This window comes from Lemur catta, chromosome 23 (genome assembly GCF_020740605.2).
Source record: "Lemur catta isolate mLemCat1 chromosome 23, mLemCat1.pri, whole genome shotgun sequence".
In the NCBI taxonomy this organism is placed as follows: domain Eukaryota; kingdom Metazoa; phylum Chordata; class Mammalia; order Primates; family Lemuridae; genus Lemur; species Lemur catta.
Window position 1 is genome coordinate 6,487,097 of NC_059150.1, and position 20,582 is coordinate 6,507,678.

Sequence of the window (20,582 nt, forward strand, 5' to 3'; positions counted from 1 at the left end):
ACCTACTTGAAACACTCTTTGGCAGCCTGTGGTCTCATCATCTCAAGCATTTCCAAGACCTATAACTAGTTATTTTAAAACATGGCAATACAATCCTATAACAATCAGTTCACTTCCTAAAATCTAGATAGTTTTAAATTTTTCATAATAAATCAGAGGTTTCCTCCTTATTGTGTACAACATGGGAGTTTTCTAAGTGCTGTCTCTAGTCTGAACAATTCATAAAGCTACTTTTGAATTGAGAGTAATGAGGTCACATTTCTCTACCCAGCTGTTTTTTTAAAATGCAAATTTAACACTTTCAGCATGCTCAATACCTTTATTAAGTTAAAAATAATCAAAGTTTGCAGAGCAACCCGTATGGCTTGCAGACTGTAAATTATACAACTCCAGAGGAACAAAATTCACAAGGACTACAATGTGGACAATATCCCAGAGTTATACAGTATGGTGACTTTGTTTTACACTTCTGAGAAAAACAGACTAAAAACTCCAAAAACCAAAAACCTTTATTCAAAATTAGCTTTGTTTCTTAACAAATTGTGTTTTCAGAGCTGGAAGAAACCAGTGAGAGTAAGTTTTGAAAATTGTAAAGTGCTTTGTAAATGCAATAGCATTCAACATCTCCATTATATAAACCTTTAAGAGGCTGAAAGGCAAGTGTCCAGATACCTAGGGTTTCTTTTGCTGTGCCAGGCTACTTCCCCCCAAGAATTAGTTCTACCAGTAATTCAGACTTAAAACACTAAAAACTCAGCCAGGCGTGGTGGCTCACGCCTGTAATCCTAGCACTTCAGGAGTTCAAGACCAGCCTGAGCAACATAGTGAGACCCCATTCTCTATTTAAAAAGAAAAAAAAAAAAATAAAAACAACCACTTACCTTAGTTTGTAACCTTTGTCAAGTTAAATCAATTCCTTCTACTTTTAATTTCCTTCTACTTTTAATGCATTTTTTAAACAGGTGAAACTCTTTAAAATGCCATGGTTTTTCTTTTAGTCTTTTAATATGATGAATCATGGAGGTAGATTGTTTTGTTCCTAGGATAAACCTTACTTGATCACATATATTTTTAATACAGTAAGTCTTCACTTAATGTCACTTACAGGCTTTTGGAAACCACGAATTTAGACAAAGAATTGTATAATGAGATTTTTTTTTCTCATTGTTATAACAAAACAAACTTATTTAGGGCCTGCTATACAATCATTTCACTTGAAATTGCAGTTTCCAAGAACTTATCGATGACATTAAGTGAGGACTTACTGTACCCACTGGTTTCAGTTAGCCAAGTTTGTCTGGCATTTTTCCATCAATTTTTACGTAAAATGAACACACAATTTTCTTGTATTGTCCTTTAGGTGGCTTTGGAATCTATTCACTTAGTCAGCGGGAAATGCCCTCATACTGTGAAATGTATAAACATTCACATTCCCCCTTGCCTCCAAAGGCTCACACTGAACATTTTGTTGGTTTTTACTCCCAGTAGGTGTTACCATTCCTTTAATCCCTTCACATATTCTATTACCCCCAAAATTGTCCTTTTCTTCATTCCCCTGCCTCCCCAAAAGTTCACCTTAAATTTAGTCCTCTCCACAAAAGTCCCATTATGAATTATAACCCACTCCAAAGACAAAGGGTGCTACCACCATGAGGAAGAGGAACACTCTGTGCCATTGTCACATGGCTTTGGGTTGCTCACACTAGGATTCAAATTCCCGCTTCATCTCTCAATAGTTAAACTATGCCAGTTACTTTATTTATCCTCAAGACTCACATATGAAATGGGGATTACATACACCTTGCTTGAAGAGTTTTTGTATAACTTGGAAATATAAATAAAGTATCTGGCAGAGTATTTGGCACCTAAGAGTTGCTCAGTGATAACTTGTTTTGGAAGTGATTTTATTTTTTTCAACCTATGCTGTTAAAGATCCACAATCCCCAATCCACAATTTAGAAAGCCAAAAAGTTCTGAAAACAAAGTTCTTCCATAACTTACAGGGTAGCAAAACTTGACCTGTGAGTCTTTTTAGTCTTAAAACACACATGGCCCCAATGGTTTTAAACTAGGGATGTGGACTTGTAATACGTTCTCTGTGGAAATCAAACACTGCAAATATAAATTTAGTAGAAAAGCGAATGGCTAAGATTCAAACGGTCTAAATCCAGCTCTGCTATTATGTCTACACTTTTGATTCCTTGGGTTTCAAAGTCATCACAGGGAAACTGAAGGAACTGGACTTACTCTCTCAAGTTCTTTCTAGGTTTTTTTTTTAATACTTTTAATTAAAAATTATCTCCGAAAGTAACTTTGACTATTGAGTTGAGCAAAAATGCTCACATAAGACATTTTGGCCATGTTTTCTCTAAATTTTTTTATAGAGAGACCTAAAAGCCCATGTATGATGTATTCGCCATTGAAGAGATTACTAAATAAAATCTGACCATGGAAAGAATACTAGCCTTGTATTCAGATCTGAGTTCTGCTATTATAATTCAATAACCTTGAGTAACACATTCTTTAAGGTTGTTTTGTCATGGTATATGGTGATTAAAAAAATACCTAGGTTACACAGTTGCAGGAAGGATAAAACATAAAGTGAAAGCCTCTAGCACAGTACCTGACTGCAGTTTTTCCTCAAATATTTGTTCAGTGAGCTATTAATACTCTGATAACTGCATTTTAAACATTGTATAATTTTCAGCTTAATTACATTATTTTGAGCAAAGTTGAATAGTGTTCATATAAAATTAACTTCTCCATTATTCAAGCATTGTAAATTATGTGAGATATCTTTGATGACAAGTATTTGAAGGTAAAGTCTACTGAAGGAATTATGTTATTTTTAGAGGAAAGTGACATGTAAGTAATAATAAAATGTACAGATCCCAAGTTAATAAAATAGCGCTTTTCTCTCTCTCACTCACACACACACACACACACACCCCTGGGAGTAGGGAATAAGAGATATAATGAACCAGGCTCAACCATATTTTCTAAGATACTAAACTTTTAAGTGTCTTCCTGTGCATACTTGGCAACAAATTCCAAGCTACCTTGAATGTTCAGGATTCTAGGTTTCTGCTTTAACTGAGGACTTCTTGAAACTAATATTTTGGTGAGAGAATATTAATTTTCAGAATCCAGGCACATCCCAAATAACTCTCTTTGAAAAGAAAGTAATCTGGAATCTTGGAAAAGCTAATTCTCAACATTATAAACATAGCAAACAATAAAATAATTTTATATCAACCTGTAGGAGCCTATGCTTTCACATCTGAATTTTCAATAGTTAAGGTTCGTTGCAAATCTCAAGTATTAGAAAAACCCCCAAGATATCCAGTATACTTATATTACAAAGAGGAACAAATAGATTGATCTGGGCCTGGTGTGCTGGCTCATGCCTGTAATCCCAGCACTCTGGGAGGCCAAGGTGGGAGGATCGCTTGAGCTCAGAAGTTTGAGACCAGCTGGAGCAAGAGTGAAACCGGCTCTACTAAAGAGAAAAATTAGCCGGGCATGGTGGAGTGCACCTGTTAAGTCCCAGCTATTTGGGAGGCTGAGGCAGGAGGATTGCTTGGGCCCAGGAGTTTGAGGTTCTTGTGAGCTAGGCTGAGCCAGAGCACTCTACTCAGGGCAACAGAGTGAGACTGTCTCAAAAAACAAACAACAAAAAGATTGATCTGAGCCACTTGGACCATTTCCAATAAGGGAAGAGAATCTCTGGAGAGTTTACCAAAGCTTAATTTCAAGAAACCTGATTTCTATTCTGGGTAATTCTAATCTGAGCTTTCTTTCTCACCTTTTACAAGTAATGGCATTTTCCTTCCTTCTTCACAAGATTAAGAGTAATGAAAGCACTTTAAAAAGTTAAAAATGTTATACACTATGTTTTTTAATTGACATTGATAACATTAATATTTATCAGACAGAAAGTAAAGTGACCAATGGGGTGTGGGGGGGGGTATGAGCCAGGACTGAGAATTAAGAAATCTACATTCCAGGCCCAACCTTGGCACCTGCTAGTGTGTGATGCAAGGCACTTCACTTGCCCAGGTCCCCATTTAAGTCTCCTTGTTAACTGAGTTTGCTTAAACTTCTTTCTAGCCCCAAGACGGTAATTTTGAGCTATTAATTTGAATCCAAGCTCTAAAATATTTGAGCTCTCACTTACAAGCCAGACACTGTATAAAGTAAATATAGCAATCTTGTATGAACAAAGTTATTTAGATATAATGTGCTAGACACACAATATGCAAAATCATGCTGTAGACAATAGGTCTCTCATACCATTCACTTGGAAATTGACGTCAAGGCGCCACTAGTACATTTCTAAACGTTCTTTAAATGTTTAGGTTCATATAAAATAAAAATGAATATTTACAGTAAAAATGAGAACCAGAAAAATAGCTAAATTATACACAGGTCTAAGGGCAGACATGTACCCCAAAAGAAGATATGCTGTGACACTGACATTTTCTCTAACATGTGCTTTTTTAAAAATTTTAAACAAGGTTTGTCATTCCGAAATCAGGTCAATGTCTACCATTATTTTTTGGTTAAATGTCCTGAGGTAATATTCGTCAATTATATACTTTGAAACAATAGCATTTCCTTTTTTATTGCAAAATTTAACAAACCACCAAACTCAAGTTTAATTATTTCTGTTTTATTATTGGTCATGAATATATTAAAGACTTCTTTTAAAATATTGTTACAAAGAAACTTTATGACTAAAATATAATCAGAAACCAACTTATTCTGAATTAACTTAAAAGTGACAAAAAAAAAAAAAGCCCACAATATATTAACTTCACTCTTCAATTAAGGGCAATCAGCAAGGTTAAAATTTAATAACATACTAAGAAAAAAGCTGTGCAGAAATCCCAATGCCTCCAAAAAACTGATAGAATGTGCTTAATATATTTATCCCCACATGGTAAAATTAAAAATCCAAGTTCTCCAGTAAGTAAGTTCTGTTCGTGTTCCAATACCTAAATCTGGGAAAACAAATTCAGGCAAATGAGATAAGAAAGTCACTACAATAAAGTCATCAAAACTTAGTGAACTCAAGTTTAAAATTAAAAGGCAGAGAAAAATAATCTAATTTAACCACACAGTAATTTCCAATCCAGATAAAAGAAATCTTTATTATGATATTGTCTATTTTACCTGATCCTAAAGAAAATATTCCACTTGAATTGATGGGATACATCGGTCAAGTTTTATGCCAAAAAATTTATGCAGAGTATAATCTTAAATAGCTATTCAGAATCCTTGCCAAAAGGCCAGCAAAACTTTCACAATAGAGATAGTGGGTTATTAGAGAACAGGGTTGAAATTGAACGGCAGAAAAGCAGTCAAGTAGTTAGCTCATCCTCATTCCCGCCCCGCGCGTAGGAGTACGCAGTCCCATACCATCCCCAGTTGGAGAAGGACGATCTGGTCAGGAGACAAAACGGTGTAGAACAATACCCAATACTCCTTTTCAGGGTCCCAAATCTCTCTTAAAACTCTGACTCAAGATACTTCCGTTTCCCACAAAACTTGGAATGAAGAATGGGAAACGACAATTGTTAAAAACGTTTAAAAACTATACCTTTTATCTATTTATTCAAAATACACTACGCAAAGTAGGTAATTCCTTACATTAAAAGTAGTATTTATTTGCAACAGCCCTCCTTTTTAAGGCCTCAACAGATTGGACTAAACCACACCCCTCCGTAAATGGCACATTCCATACAATAGCCTTGACGGCAAAGGGCGATTCCACCGACCGCTGGGGGAAGAGCAAACTTGTTGAAATTCTGACAATGAAGTCTAATGGTTAACCGAATCTAGTCCCTTTATTACTTAAGTCACTGGGGGGAAGGAGAGGGTTACAAAAATATCCCGAGACGTGGACGCGGGTGAGAGTGGAACGAGAACTACACGGGATTTGGGCCGTGCTGTTAACCCGCGCCTCCCTGAGCATGGGCATTTCCCTAAGGAAGGACATTTCTAATCGGAGAGAAAGAGCGGACTTTGGGGTTAACTCTATCAAAACTCCGAGGTGGGGGAGAGGCAGCAGTCCATAATTTTCCAGGATCCAGTCCCGAACTCTCACTTTTGCCCAAGGGGAAAAGAACGGGTCCCGCCCACGCCCGGCCCGATCCGGGAGGCCGGGCCTGCAGCGACCCGGGAGGACGGAGGCGGGGCCGGGTGGCAATACTGCCCCTCCCCCGTTGCGTGGAACACCCGGGTCCGCCAGAAAAAAGGGGGCCGAGTGCCCCCCACCACCGCGCAAGTCGCAGGGGAAGGGGCAACACGGGCGCTGCCGCCCCTCCCTACTAAAGGTGGGGGGCAGAGCCGGAGTCCGCCCGTCTCCCCTGTGGGCTGAGAGGCCGGCCCCAAGGAGGTGGGGCCTGCTCGGGGGCGCTGACTTCACACCCCTCCCCCTCCGGCCGCTGGCGGTTCGGGGACACCCCGCCCGCTCCAGTGCGGCGGGTGGGGGAGGCAGCAGAGCGGGCCGGAGCCCTGCAGCGGCGCGGGGCGGGGAGGGAAGCGCGCACGGGCGCGCAGCCGCCACCCCCGCGCGCCAGCAAGGCCCCCCACGCTCAAGGGCGCGCGCGGGCCCCGAAAGGAAGCAGGCCGCGCGTGGCGCCCGGTAGGGCCGACTCTAGGCTTCTGTTCCCCATTCCATCACTACTCACCCCCAGCCCCCCAACCCGCTCCAGGCCTCGGACTCCGCACTGACCTGACAGGCCGCGACATGTTCGCTGTTGAAACAGGACCGAGTCGAGAAGCCAAAGACCAGGACCCCCCCCACCCCGCGCGCTCGGCGCCCCACCCCCCCCGAACTTCGGCCGATGGGGCCGCTGCCGCCGAACCCCGAGCTGCTGGCTTCTCAAACTCCGCGGCTCCTTGGTTCAGGGCCCTTGGATCAGACGAGCCCCCCGCTCCCCCGTCTCTTCAAAATGGATGAATCAAACCAGCCGAAAATGCGCCAAAGCCGCCGTGCAACCAAACCCACTAGGGTTTGGGCGCTCCGCCCCAACACGTCAGCTCATTGGCGACTTCTGCCAGATGCGCCCAGCTCATTAGTCTATTTGAATCATCACGTCTCTCAGGCCCCGCCCTGCTCTCTGATAGGCTCCGCCTTCTCCGTGGGGTCCTGTTAGTCAAGATGCTTTGAGAGCGCACGGCCGCAAAACAAAAATGGTCGCTGCTCAGCCCGCCCCCTGGCTTCCACTCCAGAGTTGCAGATTCGTCTCGGGTCGTATCTTGGAACGACTAGAAAAAAAAGATTTATACTGGGTTTAGCGTCACTCAAGGTTAGTTTAATGGTGTTTCATTTCGCTTGCCTTGATCACCTAGAAAATTCACTAATAGCAAAACCCGTGGGATAGGCATCAGATTCGTCACTAAGGGGCTGCTACAGAATTGGAGGGAAATTCCTTAGGTTCAAAAAATTTGACCTTAAACCTACAAACCCCTTACCTTGGCGTCAGCAGCCCTCAAGGGCCCAACCACACTGCCAGAGTAGAGAGCCAGAATCATAATCAAGGAATATCTTCACCCTCACTTCCCATTCTCCATTCTGGACCTTGAGATCAGCTTCAGGGTCATTAAAGTCCCAGTCCCCGTGACATTACTATTTCAAGAAGACAGAGTCAGGAGTGCAATGGTTAGGAACATGTGAGCTCCGGGACAAGATGTTTTGGTTGGAACCCCTGGTCCAGCACTTAATAGTTGTATGATTTTACTTCTCTGTGCCTCAGTTTTCTCATCTGTAAAATGGGAAACAATAGTACCTACTTTATAGAGTAATTAAGATTAGTTGAGTTGATATATCAAAAGCCTTTGGGACAGTCTCTTGCTCACAATAAACACTATGTAAGAGTCTGTTAAATTGAATTTTTAAAAGATGATCCCATCCCTGGGTAGACATGAACAGGGCTGGCTCAAGACTCTTTCAAGTCATATAACTGAGGGTGACTCATATCATTCCATTTACGTCCATAAACATTTGTTGGATGCCTGCAACTCTCAGAGGCAGAGCTCAGGCTCCCTATGGGAACAAACTAAGGCTTACCCCACTATTGTAAATAGACTTCAATCCCTGCCACAGGCAAAGTGTTAATGACCAATTGAAGAAAGCCTCCCCAAACAACAACAACAAAACAAACCACTATCTGCCTCCTGAAAGTCTCCCTTTGTGAAATCTGTCTTCTCTAAGGAAGAGAATAGCACAGTCCACCAGGAAGGCTGGACTGTTAAACAAATTATCTTTTGTTTCTTCCATGTTACTCCACCCTCTCTCCCCTGAATGTGTTTTTTTAAATTGTGATTAAAAATATATATAACACAAATTTTACCATTTTAACTTTTTTTAAAACTTTTTATTTTTTAATTAAAAAAAATTTTAAGAGACAGTCTCACTCTGTTGCCCAGGCTGGAGTGCAGTGGCACGATCATAGCTCACTGTCTCGAACTCCTGGGCACAAGCGATCCTCCCACCTCAGCCTCCCAAGTAGCTAGGACTACAGGAGCGTGCCAGGGCACCCTGCTAGTTAATTTTTTTCTTTTTTCGTAGAGACAAGGACTCACTCTGTTGCCTAGGCTGGTCTTCAATTCCTGGGTTCGAGCAATTCTCCTGCCTCGGCCTCCCAAAGTGCTGGGAATACAGGTGTGAGCTACTGCACCCAGCCTTAACTGTTTTTATATGTTCAGTTCCGTGGCATTAAGTACATTCATATTGTGCAACCATCTCCACCATTCATCTCCAGAACTTTTGCATCTTCCCTGAAAGAAACTTTGTACCCATTAAACATTAACTCTCCACTTCCCCTTCGGCCCCCACAACCCCTGACAACCATCACTCTGCTTTCTGTCTCTATACATTTGAATGCTCTAGGAACCTCATGTAAGTGGAATCATACAGTATTTATCCTTTTGTGACTGGCTTATTTTACTTGGCATAATGTCTTCCAGGTTCATCCACCTTGTAGCAGGTGTCAAAATTTCCTTTCTTTTAAAAGCGGAATAATATTTCATTGTATGTATATGTCACATTTTGTTTATCCATTCATCCATCAATGGATCCTTGGGTTGCTTCCACTTTATGGCTATTGTGAATGGTGCTGCTGCACACATGATAGTACAAATATCTGTCTAAGTCCCTGCTTTTTCTTATTTTGGGTATATACCCAGTAGTGGAATTGCTAGATGATGTGGCAATTCTGTTCAATTTTTTGAGGAATCACCATACGGATTCCCATAGCGGCTGTACCATTTTACACTCCCACCAGCAATGCACAAGTGTTCCAATTTCTCCACATCCTTGCCAACACTCGTTATTTTATTTTATTTTGTTTAAGAGACAAGAAAAAAAAAAGAGAGAGCACGCCAAGGTCTTGCTCTGTTGCCCAGGCTGGAGTGCAGTGGCGCAATCATAGCTCACTGCAACCTTGAACCCCTGGGATCAAGCAATCCTGCCACCTCAGACTCTCAAGTAGCTAGGACTACAGGCATGCACCACCATGCCTGATTTTTAAAATTTGTTTTTGGGGGCAGGATCTTGTTATGTTGCGCAGGCTGGTCTCGAACTCCTGGCCTCAAGCACCTTAGCTTTCTAAGTACTGGGGATTACAGGTGGGAGCCACCATGCCTGGCTCATTATTTTGTCTTTTTGATAGTAGCCATCCTAATGAGTGTTCATATATGTTTTGAGTAAGTGCATTATTATCTGTATTATTGTCAGAATGCCAGTGCAGAGACTTGGGTGGTACAGTGATCAACAAGTAGCTTTGTTGGAGGCTGTTTTATTAGGACAAATTGCCTTTATTTTAATAAATACCATTATTTGGTATTGTGAGATGAGGCAGAGGGATTCTTGTTACTCATTTATTAGGTAATGAATGGAACTGGCCATAGTCAACATGTGCAGGCAGGTGGAAAGTTCAGAATAGGGCTTCCAGGCTTTGGCCTGATACTTTAGCTCAAGGTCAATATACAGATGGCCACTGAATGAAGACTCTTCCCCCATCCAGGGTCAGAATCATATCCTACCTCTCCACTGCAGCTCCAGCTAACATCTTCCCTCCATTTGCTCATTTATTCACTGAGTATTTCAACTAACACTGTCTCTTAGAAAGAAAATAACTTAAGACTTGAACTTCTAGTTTACTTTTTAGTGGACAAGTGGAGAATTATGCTTACTAGAGCCAAGAGAACCTGGAATACAATCTCCAAGGTCAGTTCCCTCTGGCCTATCCCAAATTATCTGCCCTGTGTACCTGTCTCAGCCACAACCAGTTTGTTGGAAACTGAAGAAAGACACTAACCATATGATAAACTAGGTTTTAGAAGCACCATGTGATAACCCCGAAGAGACAATATATGTAATGAAACCGTGAGAAACTATGAAAACAAAAAAGGCTCAGGAGACAGAAAAGGCAGTCCTTTCTCTTCCTGGAAATGAAATCTGGTGGCCTTTTTATCCCAATGCTTATTTGCCCCTGTGATTTTAGTTATATTTTGAGAAGTAGCCTTTTCCTTCTCTCCTGCGTATGTTAAAGACAGTAAGAGCTGGCAGTGCTGGGATGGTAACACTGATGATTCTTCCATACCCCTAACAAAAACCCATTTCCATCAAGGGCTACACTATAGCAGCTGGGAGTTTTATAACAATTTTTCAGGACTTACTCTATGCTGGGTGTTTCCAGTACTGTCAACTCATGAAAGTCAGCCACCCAGGTCTAAAGACAGACTCTGCTTCTCCTGACCACAGGAGCACAGAAGGGTGTTGCTCTTTGAAGACCCTGCCTGGAAGTTAAAGCTTCTCCCAGTCATCTTCTTTTTTTTCTTTAAACTTCTACCTCCAACCGCTGGGTCTCTCTGCTCCACCACTCTATAAGACAGAGAGCTATGTGTCTTTGGTTAGTCTCTCTACAATCCCAGAGACTGCATAGCCTGCTTGGAGATAGGTCCATGGTTGAAGAGGATGCTCCCTGTCTTCATTTTCTCAAGTGTCTATATTTCTTTGCTTCAGAATTTCATCTTCTTGTCTACTTTGAAGAATGTTAAGAGCTAAGCTTAGGTGAATTTCTGCTACTAAAACAATAAAGATGTACAACTTGATGTCCAGTTTAAACCGAAGAAAAAAGCCAAAAGACTAACACTTGCTGTTTTGCTGGACACCAATAAAATCCATAGAAAACTTGTTCTTGTAACATTGGAGATGCAACTTCATCTGTCTAAACCACTGACAAATACTGTGATGCTGAAAAGAGACGTCCAAGGTATAACAAAAAGAACACTGAACTTGTAGTCAAGAATGTCTGTCTCTGAGCTCTGTGATTTACTAGCTAGGGGACCTTCAGCAAATTTCAAACTCCCTGTGCCTTCGCTTCTTCATTTGTAAAATGGGGATATTTATATTGGTCCTTACCTACTTCACAAGGTTAGCGTAATTACAAGAAAAAAAGGGGCTCATTTGTGAAGCACTGTGGGAGGTAGAAGGGGATCACATTGTCTTCACTAAAGGAAAAACCCAACCTCCAACAGCTGGTTTATTCCTCCAACCCAACACAACCATCCCTAAACCCTGGGAAGGGAGTTAACAAAGACTGCTCACAGCTTACAGATGGAGACAAGGTAGCAGTGATGACAGTCAGCTTCCAGCATTGTCCATGTCCAAGTTGTCTGTCTGTCTTCATTACCTCCTAACTATTCCTAGGAGAATTCATCTACTCCAATCATGACCACAATGGGCATGATTCCACCAACTAGTGCCAGTCTCTCTGCCTCTCTGTGGGTTCCTGGCCAGTATCCCTAACTGCCTGACAGACATTGCCACTTGGATGTCCACAAGCCCAAATTTATCTATGCCCAACAAATCACCTTCCCTACCCATATTCTTTTCCTGACTCTTCCATTTCTGTCAGCAGCATCATCTTCCCTACTCACCCCCCCCACCAGGTTTACTGAGATATAATTGACAAATAAAAATTGTACAAGGTGATGTTTTGTATACATTATGAAATGATTACCACAACCAAGCTAATTAACATATAAATCACCTCACATAGTTACTTTTTAATTTGGTATAGTGAGAGTACCTAAGATCTACTCTCTTAGCAATTTCAACTATACATTCTTCTTAACTACAGTCACCATGCTGTACTTCAGGTCTCCAGAACTTATTCATCTTATAACCGAAAGTATGTGCCCTCTGACCATTATCTTCCGATTTCCACCACCACCTGACCCCTGGTAACCACCTTTCTACTTTCTTTGAGTTCAACTTTTTTGAAATTCTACATACTGTGTAAGTGAGATCAGGCAGTGTTTGTCTCCCTGTGTCTGACTTATTTCACTTAGTATAATGTCTTCTAGGTTCATCCTTGATGCAAGTGGCAAGATTTCCTTTTTTTAAGACGGAATAATATTGTTGTATATACACACCACATTTTCTTGATCCATTCATCCTTTGACTTAGGTTGGACTCCATGTCTTGGCCGTTGTGAATGATGCTGTGATGACCGTGGGAGTGCAGATACCGCTTGAGGTACTGATTTCATTGTCTTTGGTATATATGCAGAAGTGGGATTGTTGGGTCACATGGTAGTTCTATTTTTAATTTTTTTGAGGAAACTCTATACTGTTTTCCATAATGGCTGTACCAACTTACATTCCCACCAATGTATAAGGGTTTCCTTTTCTCCATATCCTCACCAACACTTGTTATCTTTTGACTTTTTGAGAATAACCATCCTAACAGGTGTGGGGTGATATCTCATTGTGGTTTTGATTGCATTTCCCTGGTAGCTAGTGACGTTGAGTACCTTTTCATATACCTGCTGGCCATTTGTGTGTCTTCTTTGGAAAAATGTCTATTCGGGTCCTTGGCCCATTTTTTAATTGGGTTATTTGGGGTTTTATTTGCTACTGAGTTGTATGCATTCCTTATATATTTTGGATTTTTTTTAAGACAGACTCTTGCTCTGTTGCCCTAGGTAGAGTGCAGTTGTGTCATCACAGCTGACAGCAACCTCAAACTCATGGGCTCAAGTGATCCTTTTGCCTCAGACTCCTGAGTAGCTGGGACTACAGGCATGTGTCACAACATCCGAATAATTTTGTATTTTTAGTGGAGACGGGGTCTTACTCTTGCTCACGCTGGTCTATAATTTCTGAGCTCAACCAATCCTCCTACCTCGGCCTTCCAGAGTGCTAGCATTACAGGTGTGAGCCACCACACCCGGCCTGCTTTGGATATTAATGCCTTTTTAGATATACGGTTTGCAAATATTTTCTTCCATTCCATAGGCTGCTGTTTAATTTGTTGATTGTTTTTTTCCTCTTAGCCACCTGAGCTCAAATCCTGTTGCTATTAACTCTACTACTTTACTATTAGTCTTCAACATGGAAATCCCTTGATTCCTCCTTCATTTCTCAAATTCATTTTTCACTTGCCATTTCCATAGTCACCATTGATGCTTGAATTACTGTAACAGCCTTTCTTCTCTTTTTCTGTAATCTGCAGTAGATACACAGGCAATACTACCTTCCTAAAGCACATCACTCATATCATTCCCATACTCAAATTTTCAATAAGTCCATACAGCTTCCACAGTAAAGTCTAAACTCCTTATACTAGCATGTAAGTTACTACCAGAGAGATTTCTCAAGCACAAATCTAACATAACTCTGCTTAAAATCTCTCCATGAACTGGGGAAAATATTTGCAATACCTATAACAAAAAGTTAATGTCTTTAATACACAGAGCTTTTTAAAAATAACTAAGAAAAAGACAACAAAATAAAAACAGATATAAATACAAATAGGTGACTCACAGAAGAAATAAAAATGACTAATACATTTAAAAATATGGTCACTTGTAACAAAAGAAAAACAAAATAATTTAACATTTTTTTCACTTCTCTGATTGGTAAAGGTTGAAAACTGTCTTGTTAAGAATATAGGGAAACTGGCCTCTCAGACCCCATTGGTAGTAGCTTATATTGGTACAAACATTTTGGAGGGAAATTTGGCACTACATGTAAATAAAGTATGCATACTCTTTGACCCATTTCTAGGTGTTCCTAAGAAAGTTTCACATAAATTTATAAATATATAAAGATGTTAGTTCCTACCATTATTTGTAATAGAGGAAAAAGGAATACTCCAGGTATCCATTAATAGATAACTGACTACATAAATTATAAAACATCCATATAGTCCTATGCAACAACTAAAAGGAATGATATAGAATTGTATGCTCTTACATGGGAAGGTATCCAAGATACATTAAAAAGAAAAAAGCAAATTGCAGAGAGCCTTAGATAAGCCTATTCTTGTATTCTTTTCTTTTCTTTTTTTTAGGGAAGGGGTTTACAGCTGGTAGTTTATATATAGAGAAAAACCTGGAAGAATATGCAAACTCTTAATCAAGTTATCTTTCAGAGATGAAATTACAGGAGAATTCCATCTCCTTTTCAAAAATGTATTATTTGAATTAAAAAATGGATGTTTATTCTTGACTCTGCTACCAACTAGCTATGTGACCCTGGACAAGTTCCTTAACCCCTCTATCACTCAGTTTTTCTATCTTTGGCAGACACAATAATGACACCCCTGCCCCCCAAAAATGTCCATGCCCTAATCCCTGGAATCTGTTAATGTGTGAAGTAAGAGTAAAGTTGCTACTCAGCTGATCTTTTTTTTTTTTGAGACAGAGTGTTGCCCGGGCAGCCGTGGCGTCAGCCTAGCTCACAGCAAACCTCAAATTCCAGGGCTCAAGCGATCCTTCTGCTTCAGCCTCCTGAGTAGGAGGAAAAGGCTGGAAAAGGCAAGAAGAGATTCTTCCCTATAGTAGCCACTACAGAGGAATGCAGCCCTGCCAACAGATTGATTTTAGCCCAGTGAGACCCATTTTGGACTTGTGACCTCCTGAACTGTAAGATAATAAATTTGTGTTGTTTTAAGCTACTTAAAAAAAAGAAGTAATAATGTTTATGTATTTTTCAATAAGAAAAAAAAATTTTTTTAAACCCAACCCTTCAATAATTCTCTACTAGAAGATGAAGTCCAAACCACTTCAGGATGGCATACAGAACTCTCCTTGATTTGACCCTGCCTCCAACCCCATCTTCTCATCTCTCCCTTTGCTATGGTCTGAATGTTTGTGTCCTTCCAAAATGCCTGTGTTGAAATCTAATCCCCAACGTGTTGGTAGTAAGAGGTGGGGCCTGTGGGTGGTGACAAGGCCATGAGGGTGGACTCCTCCTGCAAGGGATTCGTGCCCTTATAAAGAGGCCCGAGGGAATTTGTTGGCTCCTTCTGCCATGTGAGGAAACAGCAAGAAGGCACCATCAATGAAGCAGTGAGCTCTTACCAGACACCAAATCCGCTGGGGCCTTGATCTTGGACTTCCCAGTCTCCAGAACTGTGAGCAATAAATTTTGGCTGTTTATAAATTACCCAGACTGAGGTATTTTGTTATAGCAGCCCAAACAAAGATAACCTTACAGTCCCTCTTCCCCAGCAACTCCAGCTATAATGAATATCCAATATCGTCTGAGCAAGCTCTTTGTTCGTTGCAGGCCCTTAAGCGTTTACTCACTTTATTCTGTCTGAAATGCATTTCCTCCTGTGGTCCTCCACTTGGCAAACTCTTACCCAGCTTGAGTGCCCCCTCTGTCACAGGCTTTCCCTGACCTCCTCCTCGTCCTCCATCACTGTAGAAGTAGAGATGTGGCACTCCCTGCACTGAGACACAGTTCTTTCCTTGTCCATCTGCCTTCTGGAATGCCCTTCCTGGATGGGAACCTTCTCTTCCCCAGCCCTGCGTCCCACATACCTAGTGAAGTACCTGGCACATGGTAGGTACACCACTATGGCTGAAATTAATAACCTAAACAATCTGCCAGTAATCTTTCCAACCTTACTGCCCACTGCCCTCCGCATGAATCTTTTGGTCTACTGGTTATTTCCCAAACCTGCATAAGAATTCTAAACTTCCTTTCTTCCCAACCTGAAACTCTCTGTCACCTCTTTTTCAATTTTTATCCATCTTAAAGTCTACTTCAAGAACTCTTTCTTGATCTCCTTCTTCTCTGAACTTCTATGGCATAGGTTTTTATATCCCCTATAACTACTACTGCAATACTGGATACATAAAAGGTGTGTCATAAAAAAAGTTTTAACTATGAACACAATTACATGAAACAAATTTTTGCATTAAAAATTAATTGAAAGAAAACTTATGAAAATGTAAATAGAGATTTTGTTTGGGTTATTGGGCTCTGGGTGGTTTGGATTTTTCTTCTTCGTTTTCCTTAAAGAGCAGGTGTTTTTGTTTTGTTTGTTTCATTTTTTTTTTTTTTTTGAGACAGTGTCTTGCTCCATCACCCAGGCTGGAGTGCAGTGGCACAATCATAGTTCACTGCAGCCTTGAACTCCTGGACTCAAACGATCCTCATGCCTCAGCCTCCTAAAGTGCTAGGATTACAGGTGTGAGCCACCATGCCCCCAAATGAAAGGTTTTTAATCTTTCATTATAAAAATATTGGAAAATTTGTATACCTATTTAATAAATTACTCTTTGTTTCCACCATCCTGAAAACTTAAGTGGAAAAACTTCAAGAATTCCTCTACCAAAGCACACACATACAAATAGGAGGCAGTGTAGTGTAGTAAAAGGAGTCCAGTTCCTGGAGTAACACTGCTTAGGGTTAAAAAAAAAAAATCACAATTTGTCACTTGCTAGCTGTCTAACCTTGATCAAAGACTTAATTTTTTGTTCCTCAGTTTTCCCCTACATTTACTTGATAGGGTTGCTGTGAAAATAAAAATCCATGTGAAGTGCTTAGGAAAGTATTAATACTTGGTTTATAGCAAACACTCAGATTAACATTAGATACTGGCAGCAACAGTTGAAAATGGAATGCCTGTTAAAATCCCTGCACTTGCAAACAAAAAAGCTGATATTTAAAATTAAATGGCAGTCACTGTACTTGGGTGCCATATCTTGGTAAGTGGAACTTGTCAATTAAACAGCTTAGGATATGTCTGCACTGCATGCTATTCAAACTGCACCTAATTTGGCCCCAAATTTAATTACCCACATGTCTCTACTCCACACATGAACATGTTCTCCAAAGCTATCTAACACAAACCAAGAATTTCAAACCCCAAAGGGCTCAGTTCTGTTTCACTAAGTGTCTGGGCTTATTTTCTAAAATAGGTTTTTCAGGCCAAATGTTTCCCAGAAACCTAAATGACAGAATGGAGATGGGGAATTAGAGACTTGCAGTTATGTCTTGGCTTTATTACAAATTCCACCGGCTGCTTTTCAGTCAAATTTTGAGACATTTGTTCCCTGAAACATAAAATGGGAAGAACTGCTTGCTTTCTTATTTCAAAGATAGTGTAAGAGGCACATACAACTCACAGATCTGAGGGAAGAGTTCTATACAAAATCAAATGCTCGTGTCCAGTGCTACTGGGCTTATATGATAAATTATAAAATACCTATCTTATCTCCTTCCTCTACCTGCTTTCTCCTCTAACATGCTATTCCCACTAACATGCAGGTAACTCCTAATCAGATGAACTGTAACTTGAATGTGAATCAAATTAGAGTGTGAAGAAAAGGAATCAAAACAGTGGCCTGTCACTCAGTAAGTACTGTTAGAGCATGCGATGGTTAACTTTATGTGTCAATTTGACTGGGCCACAGGGTGCCCAGATGTCTGGTCAAACATTATTCTGGGTGTTTCTATGAGGGTGTTTTTGAATGAGATTAACATTTAAATTGGCAGACTGAGGAAAACAGATTGCCCTCCCTAATGTGGGTGGGCCTCATTCAATCAGTTGAAGGCCCGAGTAGAACAAAAGACTGTCTTTCCCCAAGTAAGAGAGAATTCTCCAGCCTGCCAGCCTTTGGAACTGAACTGAGACATCAGCTCTGCAGATTTTGGACTTGCCAGCCTCCATAATCATGTGAGCCAAGTCCTTATAATAAATACATACACTTATATATCTACATATATCTCTATATATTTATTTCTATCTCTATATATCTTATATATACTTATAATATCCTTATCTCCTATTGGTTCTGTTTCCCTGGAGAACCCTAATTCAGAACAGTACCATTATTATACTGAAACTCTGCAGATAAACTTGAGAGAATTCAGATCATGCCTGAAAACTCAAGAAAGGTCATATATATATTCTGAAGTCTCTGGTATTTATGGCTGAATCAAAAATACACATAGAATTCTTTCCAACATAATTTTCTAGTGACTTCCTACCTATTCAATCAGCCTGCAGCTTTGGGGATTATTTGGCTTTAGATGAGTCACTTACACAGCTGAGAAATCTTCCTATACATAGTGAGTCAAGAGGGGTGGAGGGGAAAAGGGCACTGAGGTTTTTTTCCTTGGGCAATTTGGTCACTGGATTTTATAGCATTCCATGAAGATTTTTACATCCTCTAACCACAGCCTTAGATCATGTCAAAAGCAGGCCACACCCTATAAAAGGACAAGGACAGGCAAGAAAAGCCTCATGTTAGATGGGAGAGTGTCTTGAGGACAGAAGACAGACCACCGAAAGAAGAAAGTTAAATCTGGAGGTAACAGAAAAAAATGATGAACCGTATTATACCTTAGTAATAGCTAGAGAAAGTAAATTAGGGAAATCGCCTTGGAGAAATTTTGGCTCAATAGTAGTGATAAAACAGCAAATCATTATTTATTGCTAAAGGGCCCTCCTGACCTACGATCTCTTTCCCCCCACTTATTTGGTCACTCAGCTATTCTGTTCAAAGACGAAAGCCAGGGCAGTCACTATTCCACAGCTGTGTTCTCAGCCCTCCCTTGGGTTTCTCTGAAAACCCTGTAGGGAATTATGTTTTCTTTTTGGCCAAAGACCAACTCAGTAGTTAGATGGGCATCTTGTCTCAAATATAGAACCATCTCTAGGGAAGGGCTACAACAATATCCACGTCCCAAACAATTTTACCAAAGGGGTAGCATCCAAATGATAAGACCTAATTATTTTTAGTATAATCACATTTCCATTCATGTAAATATTTCATTTTCCCTATCTTAACTGCTTTGCTTTATGGATAAGGGCATGGAGAGGAATTAGTTATATTTCAATTCCTTCTTTAATTAGTTTCAGGTCTGTAATGTTCACCCATTGGGACAGAAAATTCAGAAGGGCTCTAGCAATGCTTGAAGAGGCAGGTAAATCCTGAGTCAGCAAAAGGGAAAAGAAAGCACATTCAATTTTTTAAGAGGTTCACATCTCCAAGCAGTATTTGGGATATTACATCAAGTACAGAATTGGTACTAGGCAACTGGATCTAAAGTAATTGGTACTAGTAAATTAACAGATATACAGAATAATATTTGCCTTCATTTATTTTAAAAGAAGGTATTTAAAAAATAAAGTCTATGTTTCTACAATTCTCTTGAACTATCAGTATAAAATAGCTCTTTAACAAATTCACATTAAAGGCCAATAACTACCATGAATACAAGACTTAGTTCCCATTTATTTTGTGATTTTGCAGGGTTTCAAACCAATGGGAAAAAATTATCTCTTCACATAAATGAAATTTGCTACTCAACTATTATCTTCAGAATCATTGTAACCAAAACCCTGCCTGAAAATGATAATACAGAAGAGAACTATAATGTCTGAAAAGACTGCACAAGTTATAATAACTGGCATTAAAAAAAAATTAACTACTGAAGGCTTGGCCTCCCTTCTCTGATATTTGGCCTCTGATCTCTTTCTCAGGACAGTGATTTTCAATGTCTGGTGGTGTGTATCAGAATTCTGGAGAGCTAACAAGAGCATACAGAAGCCCAGGATCATTTAAATAAGAAAGGCCTGGGTCTCTGTATCTTTTTTTTGTTTTTGAGACAGGGTCTTGCTCTGTTGCCTGGGCTAGAGTGCAGTGGTGGCATCATAGCTCACTGCAACCTCAAACTCCTGGGCTCATGTGATCCTCCTGCCTCAGGCTCCTAAGTAGCTGGGACTACAGGCACGCTAACATGCCCAGCTAATTTTTAAATTTTTTGTAGAGATGGGGTCTTGCTATGTTGTGCAGGCTGGTCTTGAACTCCTGGCCTCAAGCAACCCTCCCACCTTGACCTCCCGGAGGGCTAGGATTATAGGCATGAGCCACCATGCCCGGCCTTGTCTCTGTATTTTTACCATGTTCTCCAGCAAGCTTCCAAACCAGGCTGATCAGAAATACCTGGGAAGCTCTGAAATACACCATCACCACATTCCCAGGCTTCATCCCTAGAAATTTTGATTTAGCAGGTTTGAGGTTGGGACCCCAAAAAATCTTAAAACATTTTTTAAAATTTTAACAAACTTCCCAGGTAGTTTTGATCATCCAGATTTGGGAATACTGATTTAGGACACTTATTTAAGATCTATCCAAAAAACTTCAGGTCTCTGAGTTCACTAAGGATATTTGTAACTTTGGGTAGTTATAAATTACCAGCCTAGAGAGAATTTAACAAATTAAACTGTCTAGAAGTGATTTGATACTAAAATACCTGCC

General features: G+C 40.3%; 1 protein-coding gene and 1 long non-coding RNA gene across 3 annotated transcripts in view; one reads left to right on the forward strand and one right to left on the reverse strand.

Annotated features, from left to right (window-relative positions):
- The window catches only part of NUCKS1 (nuclear casein kinase and cyclin dependent kinase substrate 1), a 31,547-nt gene extending 24,493 nt beyond the window's left edge, over positions 1-7,054 (reverse strand). For both annotated transcript variants that reach the window (XM_045536556.1, XM_045536555.1), the window contains exon 1: positions 6,740-7,054. In XM_045536556.1, coding sequence (XP_045392512.1) covers positions 6,740-6,756 — 17 coding nt within the window. In that variant the 5' untranslated portion in view covers positions 6,757-7,054. The remainder of the gene's footprint in view (positions 1-6,739) is intronic.
- Positions 7,055-8,632: 1,578 nt separating this feature from the next.
- On the forward strand, positions 8,633-14,764 carry LOC123627115. Its single transcript, XR_006731143.1, has 3 exons — positions 8,633-8,671; positions 12,485-12,553; positions 14,725-14,764. It is a non-coding gene; the product is annotated as an uncharacterized LOC123627115 (long non-coding RNA).
- Positions 14,765-20,582: the final 5,818 nt, after the last annotated feature.